The sequence below is a fragment of the Leucoraja erinacea genome, chromosome 6 (genome assembly GCF_028641065.1).
Source record: "Leucoraja erinacea ecotype New England chromosome 6, Leri_hhj_1, whole genome shotgun sequence".
Taxonomy (NCBI): Eukaryota; Metazoa; Chordata; class Chondrichthyes; order Rajiformes; family Rajidae; genus Leucoraja; species Leucoraja erinaceus.
In genome coordinates, this window is record NC_073382.1 from 83,819,796 (window position 1) to 83,835,769 (window position 15,974).

At 44.4% G+C, this 15,974-nt stretch overlaps 1 protein-coding gene across 1 annotated transcript in view; it reads left to right on the forward strand.

The window, feature by feature from the left end:
* vps36 (vacuolar protein sorting 36 homolog) overlaps positions 1–15,974 on the forward strand; it is a 36,844-nt gene that overhangs the window by 5,550 nt on the left and 15,320 nt on the right. Inside the window, exons 2-5 of the mRNA XM_055637479.1 lie at positions 2,007–2,075; positions 4,107–4,177; positions 9,266–9,380; positions 14,676–14,762. Coding sequence (XP_055493454.1) covers positions 2,007–2,075; positions 4,107–4,177; positions 9,266–9,380; positions 14,676–14,762 — 342 coding nt within the window. The remainder of the gene's footprint in view (positions 1–2,006; positions 2,076–4,106; positions 4,178–9,265; positions 9,381–14,675; positions 14,763–15,974) is intronic.

The window sequence follows — 15,974 nt, forward strand, 5'->3', positions numbered from 1 at the left end:
CTTGGTCTTTTAAAGTGTTGCAGTAGCCAGATATTTAAGCTGTGCCCCACCATCCTCTCACTTGCCAGTTCTGTCGGGTCGACTCTGTTTTTCTCTGTAATGTTTATCTGAAATTGTGGACTCCGGTGGCCACCAGATGGTGCCAGCGAGCAATCTGCAACCTGAGACACAGAGTAGTGGAGTAACTCAGCGGGTCGGGCAACATCTCTGGAGAACATGGATCGGTGACGTTTCACAGTGTGCTGGAGTAACTCAGCAGGTCAGGCAGCATGTCTGGAGAACATGGATAGGTGACATTTCTGGTCGAGATCCTTCTGCAGATGTCACCTATTCCTGTTCTCCAGAGATGCTGCTATATGTTGTGCTTGAGAATTCTGTGGAATTCTCTGCCACAGAAGGCAATGGAGGCCAATTCACTGAATGTTTTCAAGAGTGAGATTTAGCTTATTCTTGGTTCTTGGTTTCTTGGTCCTCCAAAATATTCCAAATGGAATTTAAACTGGAGGTGGGTGAGGGAGGACTTAAGCCAGAAAGGGTTTTTGGGAAGAAAGTGCTCTTGGGGCTAAAGGAATCGAGGGATATGGAAGGGAAAAGGAGGAACGGGGTACTCATTTTAGATGGTCAGCCATGATCATATTGAATGACGGTGCTGGCTTGACGGGCCGAATGGCCTACTCCTGCACCTATTTTTCTATGTTTCTATGCTTGACTGATATAAAGTCTTCGACGGTAGATCACACATGTATGATTGGAGATAGATTTGTCACATGTGGGACATCAGTGAGAATAAAGAGAGTGGTTTATAATCTTCGCTAATACTCGCTGAAAGGAAACAAAAACGCTGAGATTATTGAGAGAGAATTATTAACAGTCAGTTATCATTTTCAATTGAGACACAAGAGACTGCAGATGATGGAAACTTGAGCGCAACACAGTGCTGGAAGAACTCAGCGGGTCGGGCAGCATCTGTGGAGGGAATGGACAGAATGCTTTGGGTCGGGACCTTTCTTCATCTGGTCAGTGGCTGTGTGAGTAGGTACATGGCCCGGTGTGCTCCATTGTCACAAGTCATTGTGCTTCTTGCTGGTGGAGTCCTGACATTGCCTGGTCTAGAACCATGTAGATGGTGCACACTGCAGATACTGTGCACTGCTGGTTAGGGGAATGAACGGTTAGGGTGGTGGATGGAGAGGTTGGACAAACCGGGATTGCCTTTTCTGGAGCATCAGAGGACATAGAAGCGTAGAGTACAGGAAAAGACCCTTTGGCCCAGAGTCTGAAGAAGGGTCCCGACCTGAAACATTGTCTGTCAATTCCCTCCACAGATGCTGCCTGACCTGCTGGGTTTCTCCAGCACTTTGTGTTTGCTCATCTCTTTCAATTGTACGTGTACAATTAAATAACCACTTCTGGAATACCCGTGTAATTGTTCAATATAAAGACCGAACTCCATAAAAAAAAATGAAATTGGACCCTTGAATCTATCCCCACACTGTCAGGTTACAAACTAGACTTACTGGCCTGTCCCACTTTCCCGAGTTATTCACAAATTCTCCCGAGTTTTCCCCTTGATTGAAACTCGCAGAATGTTCGTAACGAGTCCGTAGGAAACCGTAGGAGTCCGTAGATATATCGTAGCGGCTCGTTATGCCAGCGGTAGGTACTCGGGGCATCCTCCTGACTTTTTTTTTACTCGTGGACATTTTTTATCAGGCTGGGATAAACGTCCCGACTTACCTGATGCCCTGAGTATCTACAGCTGGCATAACGAGCCTCTACGATATATCCACCAACTCGTTACGAACATTCTGCGAGTTTGAATCAAGGGGAAAACACGGGAGAATTCGTGAATTACCTTGGGAAAGTGGGACATGCCCTTTACACCTGTCCCTGGTAATATAATGTATAACGGTCGGAGTGATAAACCTTTTGTCGTGTACCACGAGCAATGTCTGACTAAAGTTCATCTGTGAATATAAATATAACACACTGCGTTTTTATTGCAGACAAAATTTGACTCTGGCTCCCTTCTGCTCACCACACACAGATTACTCTGGAGAGACCAAAAAACTTCTGTAAGTTTCTTGAACATAACTTCAAATGTACTGCACAAAGTTCGGTTTTTAAAATTCATAAAACATGTTTCATTTTTGAAAATACTGTGAATGAAATATAACTTGTAATAAAATACTGTTTGAATTCAGATTCAGATTCAATTTTAATTGTCATTGTCAGTGTACAACTGCTGCTGCAGGGCCCATAATCCCTCTCAACCTTTGCAATCCACATACCTGTCCAAATGTTCAAAGATCCAATGGTACTTCATTGTCGCTTGTACAGTACGGTGAGGTTATTTTTTGCAGTAAAGTCTTACAATACATAAGCCAAACATACATGAGCATAGGAATAGTAGATGACCCTGAAGCAATACACAATAATTTTTAGCACCATCTTTATAATTAAGTCCAAAGTTATAAAAAGTGTCGAGCCTTAACCATAAAGGCCTGTTGTCCTGGCAGTGATACTGGGCCGGAGTTGCAGGGGTCGGCCTGGCCTGAGGATGTGTTGATGACCTCCACTGCTGCTCCGCCTCACCATGCCGCTGCAGGCCGTGTCAGATCCACCACTCGGCCTCTTGTCGATCCAATTGAGCCCCGGGCTGCTGCGAAATTATGCCACAGTACCTGCCTCAACTACCACCTCTGGAAGCTTGTTCCATGTACCCACCACCCTCGGTGTGAAAAAAAAGCTGCCGCTCAGGTTCCTGTTAAATCTTCCACCACTCACTTTTTGCCTTATGCCCTGGTTCTTGATTCCCCTACCCTGGGGAAAAGATTCGGTGCATTCACCACATCTTTTCTCAGTTCCCGTCAGCTCCAAGAATTAAAGTCCTAGCCTGCCCTCCCTCTCCCAACCCTCGAGTTCTGACAGCATCCGTGTAAATCTCTGCACTCTTTCTAGCTTTAATGACATAGTTCGTACAGCAGGGTGACCAAAACTGAACACAATACTCCAAATGCAGCATCACCAACATCTTGTACAACTGTATACTCAATTCCCTGCCTGATGAAGGCGAGTGTGCCTAAAGTCTTTTTCACCGCCAGGTCTACCTGTGATGCCACTTTCAGGGAACAATTTATCTGCACTCCGAGAACTAAAACTAGAGAGCACAGGGTTCAGGTGAGAGTAGAGAGATTTAAGGACCTCAGGTGCAACCTTTTCACTTGGAGGATGGTCCGTATCTAGAATGAGCTGCCAGAGGAAGCTATAGAAGCGGATACAATTACGACTTAAAAAAAACATTTAGACAGATATGTGGTTTGGAAAGGTGTAGAAGGCCACATCTTGCTTGTTTCTGGATTGTGTGAAATCAAAAATGTGAAAAGGGTAGAAAGTGTCCCTGTTTTAAGGACACAAAGTGCTGGAGTCACTCAATGGGTCAGGCAGCATCTTTGGAGAACAAGGCTGGGACGACATTACAGGGTGGGGCCCTTCATCAGAACATTGTCCCCTTTTTGTTTCAGTGGCATGCCTCAGGAACACTCTGCCATATTAATGTTGTACCATTATTGGAAGGTGTTATAAAATATATTAAGCTAAAAAAAAAAAATAGTGTCATAAATAATAAAATCACCACATTGTGAAAACGCTGCCTTTATTTTTAATTGTGGATCCTTGTATCGATTTTTGTCACAATGTATGATTTTGACTGTATCTTTAAATCAAAATAATAGTAGACAGGTCAAATGCTGAAAATATCAACTAAAAGCAGAAATACTGGGGCTGAGGGAGAGAGAGTTCATGTTTCAGAACTGAGGGAAGATGTCATAGCCTCAAGCCTTGACCTCCACTGCCGTCTGTGGCAATGAATTCCACAGATTCACCACCCTCTGACTAAAGAAATTCCTCCTTATCTGCTTTTATTCTGAGGTTGTGCCCTCTGGCTCTAGACACCAGTGGAAACAAACTCCCCTTATCCACGCTGTCCATGCCTTTCGCTATCGGAGGGGTGGGTGGTGATTGCTTAACCCCACATTGGAATATTCAAGGTCAAACTTTGATGGAGTTCAGCCGCTAAATTATTTCTCCATTTGCCATGAACACAGGATTGCTGCATCTCGCTGCCTCTGTGGCAGATTGTTTTCTTTGAAGAACAAGCAGCTGGAATAGGAAAAAGGTAAAGTGAAACTTCTCTAAACTAATTTTACCTGAGTGGATCTGTAAATCACTGGATTTAATCCAAAGAGTCATTTCAGTAGATTGTTGCAAAAGCAATTATCTGAGATAGACAAAAATGCTGGAGAAACTCAGCAGGTGAGGCAGCATCTATGGAGCGAAGGAAATAGGCAACGTTTCGGGCCGAAACCCTTCTGTCTGAAGTCTGAAGAAGGGTTTCGACCTGAAATGTTGCCTATTTCCTTCGCTCCATAGATGCTGCCTCACCCGCTGAGTTTCTCCAGCATGTTTGTCTACCTTCATTTTTCCAGCATCTGCAGTTCCTTCTTAAACAATTATCTGAGATATTGGCTCTGATTTTGCTGCAGAAATGCCACCATCCTGTGCGTAATGCTGACATTTCCTGTGTTGGTTGTCAGCAAGTGTGGGATTCCTGTGCATAAATGTGGAAGTTAGTCATACCATAGGACCAGAAGACATAGAAACAGAATTAGACCATTCAGCCCATCCACCATTCGATCATGGCGGATCTATCTTTCCCGCTCAACCCCATTCTCCTGCCTTCTTCCCGTAACCTTTGACACCCTTACAAATTGAGAACCGATCCACACGGCTTTAAAAATACCCAATGCCTTGGACTCCACAACGGTCTGTGGCAATGAATCCCACAAATTCACCAGCAAATGCGATGCCAGCATTTATTTCAAGAGGACTAGAATACAAAAGCAGGGATAATAATAATACATTTTATTTAATAAACCTTTCAAAGTCTCAAGGACACCTTACAGAGATTAACAAGAGAGAAAAAAACATTTAGTCGGAGTAAAATAAATAATAAGGACATCACCAATACACAAATTAAAGACAGAAATCGCTCCAAAGACAAAAAATCAAAAACACAATGTGAAGAGAGAGCAGCGGCAGCTAAAGCGCGCCAGCGTCCACTCTCCCTTCCGACAGCCATCTTGGACACAGACTAACATATTAACTTACACACAAACAAAATCATCCCCCCACAATGATTGCCACTGTGGGGGAAGGCACAATGTCCAGTCCCCTTCTCCAGTTCTCCCAAACTCAGGCCTTTTGAGGCCTCCGCTATTGCCTCTACGGAGGCCCGATGTTCCTGACCGTTCTGGCCGGGTGGTGTTGCCCCGGCGTCGGGAGAGTCCTTTCAGCGGCTGGGCCACCTGGAACGGCCGCTTCGTAACTGGGGACCGCGGCTCCCGAAGCCGACAAGGCCGTGCCGGTTTGGAGCTCCCAGGCTCCCGATGTTAGAGTCGGAGCCGCCCGCTCCGCTCCGCAGACCCGCAGCCCAGAGGTGTTGAACACAGCGGTCACAGCTCACCGGAGCTCCAGCGCGTCGATCTAGCGCGGCGACCCAGGCAAGGCATCGCCCCGCTCCGCAATAGCGCTCCAGCGCTGTGCCGCCACCGAAGCCGAGGTGCTGGGCGGTCCCCGACAGGAAACGGCGCTCCACGCCCTTTGGTAGGCCACGAGGATGGGTCGGCGGGGCAGCCCGGAGAAAAAGCTGCCTCACTGACCAGGTAGGGACCTAGAAATATAGTTACCCCCTACCCCCCACATTAAAAAGTAATTTCTCACACAGACAAGGCACAGAACACACTAAAACTTCCAAAAAAAAGTGAATTAAACGGACGGCTGCTGGTTAGCAGCCATTCCCCAAGATGGCTCCTCCTCGACAGGGATGTAATGCTGAGGCTCTATAAGGCGCTGGTCAGACTGCATTTGGAATATTGTGAGCAGTTTTGGGCCCCATATCTGAGGAGGGATGTGCTGGCGTTGGAGAGAGTCCAGAGGAGGTTCACCAGAATAATCCCAGGGATGATTGGGTTAATGTATGATAAGCGTTTGATGACTCTGGGCCTGTACTCGCTGGAGTTTGGAAGAATGAGGGGCGACCTTATTGAAACTTACCGAATAGTGAAAGGCCTGGATGGAGTAGATGTGGAGAGGATGTTTCACTGGTGTCCAGAGCCAGAGGGCACAACCACAGAATAAAAGCAGATAAGGAGGAATTTGGAAAGGAGATAAGGAGTAATTTCTTTAGTCCGAGGGTGGTGAATCTGTGGAATTCATTGCCACAGACAGCAGTGGAGGTCAAGACATTGAGGATTTTCAAGGCGGTGTTTGAAAGATTCTTGATTAGTAAGAGTATCAACGATAATGGGGAGAATGAGGTTGAGAGGGAAAGATAGATCAGCCATGATTGAATGGCGTTGACATGATGGGCCGAATGGATTAATTCTGCTCCTTCTACTTATGAACTTGGGAACCCTATCTTTAAAGAAATTAAAATCCCTTGAAACTGTAAGTTTGATGTATACCAACATTTAGATCAAAACCAGAAAAGAGATGTTTTATTGTTATAAATATTAATTCTAATCAGAGATAGTGATGGGGATGATGATATGTTGACACCGATTCTCTGCAATCGTCATGCCTGACCGGCTAATGAAATGTTTCTGTTGGCTGTGACTCTAACTGAAGGGTTTGTTTTGGTAGGAAGCGTGCGCTCTACCGAACGGTGCTGTAATTAATGAGTTGAGTTTATTATTCTTTTGGGAAGTGCCTGCAACCCTTTGGCACATGAACCTTTGTTCTTCCTAGATTGGAGTTGTCTTTCCGGAAAAGAAGGAAGAAATGAGGGACAGCTGATGAAACAGCAGTGTTGTGTTGAATATACGAGCAAACTTGTTATTCAGCCTGGAGTCGAGATATTTCATCATTTCCGGCAGCGTTAGATATGAACAGTCAGATAATGTAGTGCTTTTATTCTGTATTATAATATCAGTGGGCGGCACGGTGGCATAGCGGTAGAGCTACTGCCTTACAATGCCAGGGACCTGCGCTCGATCCAGAGTTTATACGTTTTCCCCGTGACCTGCGTGAGTTTTCTCCCAATATCTTCGGTTTCCTCCCACACGCCAAAGGCGTACTGGTTTGTAGGTTAATTGGCTTGGTATTAAAAAAAATGTAAATTGTCCCTAGTGTGTGCAGAATAGAGTTAATGTGCGGGGATCGCTGGTCGGTGTGGACTCGGTGGGCCGAAGGGCCTGTTTCCGCGCTGTATCACCTGTTTCCACGCTGTATCACCTGTTTCCACGCTGTATCACCTGTTTCCGCGCTGAATCAACTGTCTCCGCACTATATCTCTTAACTAAACCTAAACAATGCTCTAAATAAGGACCACATACATCACAGGAGGGAAATCAACATGGGTTTTCAGTATTTTGGCTTAAAAAAGACATAGTAGAATGATTTTGATTGTTGTTTTTTCATAATGTGTCACCTCTGACAAGTGACAACTCCCACAAAATTATCCCTGGACCCAAAACACTAAATGCTGGAAGAATTCAGCAGGTCAGGCATACTAGTCTCCCGACGCCGGAGCGCCATCGCCCGGCGAGAAGGGCCTGAAACATCGGGCCGCCGTAGCGGCGACTGCAGGGGCCTCAATAGGCCCGACTATGGGTGGACAAGGCGATGGGGACTGGACTTTGTGCCTTCCCTCACAGTGGGAACCATTGTAGGGGGATGTTTTTTATGTTTGATGTTACATTTCTTTATAATGTTGTGTTGTATTCTTATCAATGGCAACTCGAATTTCACTGCACCAATTGGTGTATGTGACAATAAATATATCTTTGAACTAGTCTTTTCATGTGGATCTTCATTGAAAGCTTCCTGCAAGTCTAAATCTGCCACATCCACTGGTTCTCCTCCACCTATTCTGCAAGTTGCATCTTGAAATATTCTAGAGGATTTATCGAGCCTGATCAGAAGAACAACACTATCTCCAAATTACCCTGAAGTCATTTGCCTGAAACCTCATAGAGCCATGGAGCAGTACAGCATGGAAACAGGCCCTTCTGCCCTTGTCAACCAAGTTGGCATACTGGCCTAGTTCCATTTGCCTGCATTTGGCCCATATCCCTCTAAACCCCATCCTTATATCTGTCCAAATGTCTGAGTGTAAAACTGCCATTGAAGTCCCCATTAAATCTCTCCCCTCTCACCTTTGGCCTGTCACCTCTAGTTTTAGAATCCCCTACCCTGGAGATTTATCACTTTATCCGTGCCCTTCACAATTTTGTACACCTGAATAAGGTCACCCCACAACCTCCTACGCCCCAAAGAAAAAAGTCCCAGCCTATCCAACATCAATAACTCAAGTCTGCAAACCTTTTCACCTGCCACATGCCACGATTTGCCCCATCCCCACCATAATCAGTCTGAAGAAGGGTCCCGACCCAAAACGTCACCTATCCATGTTCTCCGGAGTTGCTGCCTGGCCCGCTGAAATGCTCCACTACTTTGTGTCTATTTTTTGCAAGTCCAGGTAACATCCTGTTGAATCTCTTCTGCACTCTCTCCAGCACATTGACATCCTTTGTGTAACTGGGCGACCAGAACTGTACACAGTGCTCCAAGTGTGGTCTCACCAGCGACTTGTACTGCTGCATGATGTTGACCTAACTTTGCCAATAAAATAATCAGCAGCTTCATTTTATTTCCTGTTATTAAGTTACCATCCGTTTTCCCCATACTTTTATGTCATAGCCATTCCGTGCTGAGGAGAATTAGTCTCCGAACACTCATTCATTATCACCCTATAAATGCATTTTACAAAGCTGAATTTTTATTTGTTTTTTCCTTTTGGAGAAATCCCCAACTTTGTTGAACTTTTAATTTTAAACTAAACATCAATATCAAAATTGGGATAATTATCTTTTGGTCCCTGATTAAATGGTGCAAATTTCTGGCTAAAAGTAGACGGGGATAGTCTAGTTTATTATCATCGCGTGTACCGAGGTACAGTGAAAAGCTGACCACTGTGTACAGATAATGAAAGACAAAGTCTGATTAAAGATAGTTCATTGGTCTCCAATGAGGTGGATGGGAGGTCAGGGCCACTCTCTAGCTGGTGAGAGGATGGTTCCATTGCCAGATAACAGCTGGGATGTTATTGAGAATATCCATCAGTAGAGTATGTATATTATAATCGGACAATTTAAACACTACTCTGCAAGCAGCGGTAGGTTGAACCGTTCTGTTTTGTTTTCAGTGCTAAAATAATCATTCATCTTCAAGCGGCTGCCTCCAACAAGGATGCGGGCCCGTATCAGAGCAGCAAGTACTCTTTCATCAAACTCTCCTTCCGCGAACATGGACAGATCGAGGTAACTATAACATCCCGAGGGGAAATGCAGTGGGAACAGAATTCACCAACTGTTCATTTAAAATTGAAGGACTGCACAGTGGTGCAGCAGGCAGAGCTGCTGTCTCTCAGCGCGTGAAAACCAGGTTTGATCCTGACCTCGGGTGCTGTCTGTGTGGAGTTTGCACATTCTGCCTGTGATTGCTCCCAATGACATGGGGGTTTGTAAGTTAATTGGCCCTCTGTAAATTGCTTCTAATGGGTAGGGAATGGATGGGAAAGTGGGATAACATAGAACTAGCATGAACGGGTGACCGATGGGCGGCGTGTACTCGTCGAGCTGAAGCACCTGATTTTCATGCTACATCGCCACAGAAGGTAGTTGAGGCCAGTTCATTTGGCTATATTTTAGAGGGAGTTAGATGTGGCCCTTGTGGCTAAAGGGATCAGGGGGTATGGAGAGAAGGCAGGTACAGGATACTGAGTTGGATGATCAGCAATGATCATATTGAATGGTGGTGCAGGCTCGAAGGGCCGAATGGCCTACTCCTGCACCTATTTTCTATGTTTCTATCTCTAAAGCTAAAATAACTTGGGTTATTTAGTACACGAGTACACTGGTTATGAATTATGGATATCCAACTGTAAGCAAATTCTCACATTTCTAAGACATTTTTATCAAATTAACAATAATAACATTTAATAGTATTTATTAAATACTGGGTACGGTAAATATTCTTTTAGTTTAATCATGGGTTTGTTAGTGATTATTCAATGAGAATTATAGCCAGCAATGATTTTCTTTGTGACAGTAATTTTTTAATGTGTTCATTTTATACGCTTTACTTATTGGGTTATTAATTTAGAAATTGATTGGTTACAAAATCAAAACAGAAGAGGGGTATATTGATAGGAAAAAATTGTGGATAAATGCAGTTTAATTTTTATTGATATGTGCACCAGCATGTTTTTGCTTACGAAAAAGCATTGATAGCAAAGTATATGCTTAACGATACTTTATGGGAAGCCACAGAATACAACCTTTGGCCGTTTTAATGCATCAGTTTCCCTTTGTAGTTGAAGACCACCGATCTACCTGGACTGTTAGTGTAGTCTACCCAAAGCGCCTTCCTGTTCTATATTACTCTGCTGTCCAATATATATATATCAATGTATACTGTATCAATCTTTTAAAATGAGTTAAAAAAAATTGGGCTATGATTCATAAATTCGCAACTGTGTATGTAATGAAATTTCTCCTGAAGGTTTAATTTAACCAGTTCATTATTATCTTGTATTTATACCACCTTAGTCACCCATGTGGAAACAATTTCTCTCCACACTAACAGACACCTTCATACTCTTAAATATTAAAGGTTTTCCTCCTTATACAGTCACGGAGTCATACAGTACGGAAACAGGCCAACTCATCCATGTCGACCAAGATGCCTCATCTACACTAGTCCCACCAGCCCGTGTTCGGTCCATATACCTCTAATCCTTTCCTATCCATGTATCAAATGTCTGTTAAATGCTGTTAAAGTATTTGCCTCCACTGCCTCCTCTGGCAGCTCGTTCCTGGGAAAGGATTGCAAATACAGGTAGTTGCATTAATCGGAATAACAGTGCAATAAATCTTTGGCCATTTAATGCAGTTTTTGTTGACAGCTGATTTACCCAAACTGTGGGTGCGGTATCTCTGAAGCTCCATTTACATTTAATCACACCTTCCTGTTTCTGTATTCCATTCCTTCGACAATGAATTCCACTGAACACTGTACTCCAGTGTAAACAGGCTCCATGTTTCAGGAACTTGCTCACTGTTGCCCTGTGGCAGGGTGGGTGGGGAGAGTGACAGCTTAGCTTCACCTTCCCAAAAATAGCTCAGTAAAACAAAACATGATTTGACCATGTATGTGCAAGGAACCTCTATCTAACATTCGCAGTCAGAAGAAGGGTCCCGACCCAAAACACAATCTGTCCATTCCCTCCACAGGTGCTGCCTGACCTGGTTTAGTTTAGAGCAGGAGTTGGCAAACTACGGTCCCTGGTCCGAATGCGGCCCTTAACCCGAAATCATCCGGTTTGTAGTTCATAGATTAGTTAGTGTTGTGCAGTGTTCAAGAGCTAACATCAGGCGGATATTCTTCCCCGTAATCATCCGGCTCGCCGAGCCACCAAGCGCCAAGATCTGACTGTACCGCATCCTGCGCAAAGCCTCCGGCACGGCCGCGCGTCTTCTGTGAACACGTTTAAGAAAGAACTGCAGATGCTGGAAAAATCAAAGGTAGACAAAAATGCTGGAGAAACTCAGTGGGTGAGACATGCAAGGATTGCATGAGGCTACCTTACCCGCTGAGTTTCCCCAGCATTTTTGTCTGCCTTCTGTGAACACGTGATTTGATGCCTGCCATCCGGGGCGGGATGGGGGCGAGATCCATGCGTACACGTGATGGATGTGGCCCGTCATCCGCCCACAGACGTGCGTCCCGGCCCCTATGCAGAACAAGGTTGCCCACCCCTGGTTTAGAGATACGGAGCAGAAACAGGCCCTTCGGCCCTCCAAATCCACGTCGACCCGAGATCCCCGCACATTAACACGATCCTACACACACTAGGGACAATTTATTCTTATACCAAGCCAATTAACCTACAATCCTGTATGTCTTTGAATGTGGGAGGAAACCAAAGATCTCGGAGAAAACCCACTCGGTCACGGGGAGAACGTACAAACTCTGTACAGTCAGCACTCGTAGTCAGGATTGAACCCGGGTCTGGCACTGTAAGGCTGCAACTCTACCGCTGCTCCACCTTGCCGCCCTTCAGCACTTTGTGCTTTACTCAGCACTGCCTTTCTATTTGAGTCCGCACAGTATCCAGCTCCATTGAACAATAGGCTTAGTATTTTAATAACTAGCAACCATGTTCATTCCTGTGGTTTAAGCAAGATCTTCATTATAGAACCAATACTGTTTAATTTTAGCTAACAATATTTCCTGTTTGAATGAAACATTATAATCAATGAAGTCTTACAACATGTTTATTTCTAATTATTTTGATGGTCTTCTCATGTCCCAAATCTTACACAGACAATTCCAAATAAAAGATTACATTTGTTTTAAGTTTCAATAAGTAGACATGGCAGTGCACAAGTTCTGATCTCAGATCTTAACCCCACAAGTTGTATTAGGTAAATATTTCTAAAGTGTTAAGCCAGGGATGAATTTGGGTGGATTTTAATATCTGGCATTATCGCCTTGTCTGAAGGAACTGTATCAGGGTCAGTGGGTCTGAGTTAAATATGCTGGAGGTTCCTGTGACAAGGACGCTCAGGAATGAAAGAGACTACAGAGAGTGGTGGACACTGCCCGGTCCATCACAGGTACTGACCTCCCCACCATCGAAGGTCCATCACAGGTACTGACCTCCCCACCATCAAAGGGATCTACAGAAGGCGCTGCCTTAAAAAGGCAGCCAGCATCATCAAAGACCCACACCACACTGGCATGTAAAGCTGCTACAAGAAAGAATTGTATAGTTCCATGTTCGGTACATAAGACAATTAAACACACTGGACGACTCTTGAAATAGCTGATGGTTACATTACCGGAGGGACCTCAAAGAGCAGTCATAGAGTTATACAGCAGGGAAACAGGCCCTTTGTCCCAACTCGTTCATGTCAACCAAGATGCCACACCTAAGCTAGACCCATTTGCTTGCGTTGGGACCATATCCTTCAAAACCTTTCCTATCCGTGTACCTGTTCAGATCTCTGTTAAATGTTGTTTCAGTGCCTGCCTCAACTACCTCCTCTAGCAGGTCATTTTTTTCCTTATATCCCTTGAAAATCGTTATGTTTGTTTTCAGGTTTTCTACAGTTTTTTTTAGTTACTCCGGCACTTTGTGTCATTTTTTTTGTAAAACCAGCATCTACAATTCCTTGTTTCTCCTATCTTTGGTTAGTTTCATATCAGATTGAGAGATTAGTGAAATCTTGCAGATGCATACATCGAGTACATCTGATTAATATATTCCTGATCATAATCTGACTTTATCCCCAAAATGGAGATTAGGATTCACAAAGGCATTTGGTACATTGGCCTTCATAAACCAGGTTATTGAGTACACAAGTTCAGATATTATGTTAGTCGTACAATACATTGTTGAGGCTGTATTTGGAGTATTGTGTGCTGTTTTGGTCACCGTGCTGTAGGAAGGATGTTGTTCATTTGGAAAGGGTGTAGAGAGGATTAATGAGGATGTTGCCAGGACATGAGGGGCTGAGCTATCGGGAGAGGTTGGGCAGGCTAGGACTTTATTCCTTGGAGTGTAGGAGGATGAGGGGTGATCTTTTGGAGGTGTATACAATCATGAGGGCAATAGATAAGGTGAGTGCACGCTCTGTCATTTACCCTAAGTTGGGGAATCAAGAACCAGGGGACATATGTTTAAGGTGAGAGGGAAACTTTATCACAGAAAGGGTGGTGGGATTATAAAAGGAGCTATCGGAGTAGATAGTTGAGGCGGGCACTATAAAAGCATTTAAAATACATTTGGACAGGTACATGGATAGGGAAGGTCTAGAGAGATGTGGGTTAAACTGGGTCAGGTGGGACTAGTGTAGATGGGGCATCCAGGTTGGCATGGACGAGTTGAGCCGAAAGACTCTACGACTCTCAGCCAACTGATCACTTCACTTCAGCCCTCTTGCTACTTTGTTTAAGTTGAACCTGAAGGGTATGTGATGGAAGGCTTTATAAAACAGTCATATTGTCACCATGTTGAATGCTGCCAGCAGCTGCCATCATTAAACCTGGACTGCCCACCCTCAGCAACCCGTGTGTGGTGAAGGGGGAGGATTCCTACAGCTGGGGGCAGGCTGGGGAAGATGCCTATCTCTCAGTCACTTTGGAAAGCTTTGCATTCACCAAGACCAGCCATTTATGCAGTTTACTCGATTCAAAGCAGTTGTACATTAATGCAAGGTTCATAAGTCATAAGAGCAGAATTATGCCATTCGGCCCATTGAGTCTATTCTGCCCTTCAATCACGGCTGATCTATTTATTCCCTCTCAACACCATTTTTCTGCCCTCTCCCCATAACCCCTGACACCCGTACTAATTTGTCACTTTCAGAATGTAAAAATTTCCCTTAAAAAATACCCAATGACGTTCTCCACATGGTCTGTGGCAATGAATTCCACTCGGGATCTAGACGTGCTTGTTGTAATTGCAGTTTGCTGTTGGATATTTGTGGATAGCATCTGTCAAGTTAATTATGATTAGCTTTCATCAATGTTTAACATTGTCTTCACAGTTTTACAGGCGACTTGCGGAGGAACTATCTCAGAAGCGATGGGAGAGGAGCTCTGTACCTCAGCCAGTGCCAGCTGGTAGATCACAAGTATGTGCTGTTGTCAAATCCCATCGTGATTTATTGTGAAGAGCCAAACAAAAATTGTGTAAACATATAGGAAGCAATTCAGAATCTTTAAGCTTTAAACCCTCTACTGCCTTGTACCCATTTGCCATTTATACTGAAAAGTTCCGGACTAACTCTAAGTCTGAAGAAGGGTCCCGACCCAAATCGTCGCCTATCCACGTTCTCCAGGGATGTTGCCTGACCCACTGAGTTACTCCAGCACTTTGTGCCATTTTGTGTAAACCAGCATCTGCAGTTCCTTTTTATGCTGCCTGCTTCTTGCCACTTTTCATGCATCCAGCTGTTTGAGAGATGATGAATTTTTTTAATATTTAGAGACGCAAGAAACTGCAGATGCAGGAATCTTGAGCAAAAAAAACCAAAGTGCCAGAGGAACTCAGCGGGCCAGTCAGCACCTGTGGGGGGAATGGACTGATGATGTTTCGGGTTGGGATACTTCTTCAGATTGTCAGACTCAAGTATAAAATCATGAGGGGAATAGATAGGGTGAATGCACAGAGTCAAAGGGGAATCGAGAACCAGAGGGCATAGGTTTAAGGGGATAGGAGAAAGATTTATTAGGAACACGAGGGTCAACTTTTTCACACAGAAGGTGGTGGTCATATGGAAACGAGCTGCCAGAGGAGGTAGTTGAGGCAGATACTACAATAATAAAAACACATTTGGACAGGTACATGGATAGGAAAAAACTTGTAGAAACATAGAAATTAGGTGCAGGAGTAGGCCATTCGGCCCTTCGAGCCTGCACCGCCATTCAATATGATCATGGCTGATCATCCAACTCAGTATCCCGTACCTGCCTTCTCTCCATACCCTCTGATCCCCTTAGCCACAAGGGCCACATCTAACTCCCTCTTAAATATAGCCAATGAACTGGCCTCGACTACCCTCTGCGGCAGAGAGTTCCAGAGATTCACCACTCTCTGTGTGAAAAAGGTTCTTCTCATCTCGGTTTTAAAGGATTTCCCCCTTATCCTTAAGCTGTGACCCCTTGTCCTGGACTTCCCCAACATCGGGAGCAATCTTCCTGCATCTAGCCTGTCCAACCCCTTAAGAATTTTGGAAGTTTCTATAAGATCCCCTCTCAATCTCCTAAATTCTAGAGAGTATAAACCAAGTCTATCCAGTCTTTCTTCATAAGACAGTCCTGACATCCCAGGAATCAGTCTGGTG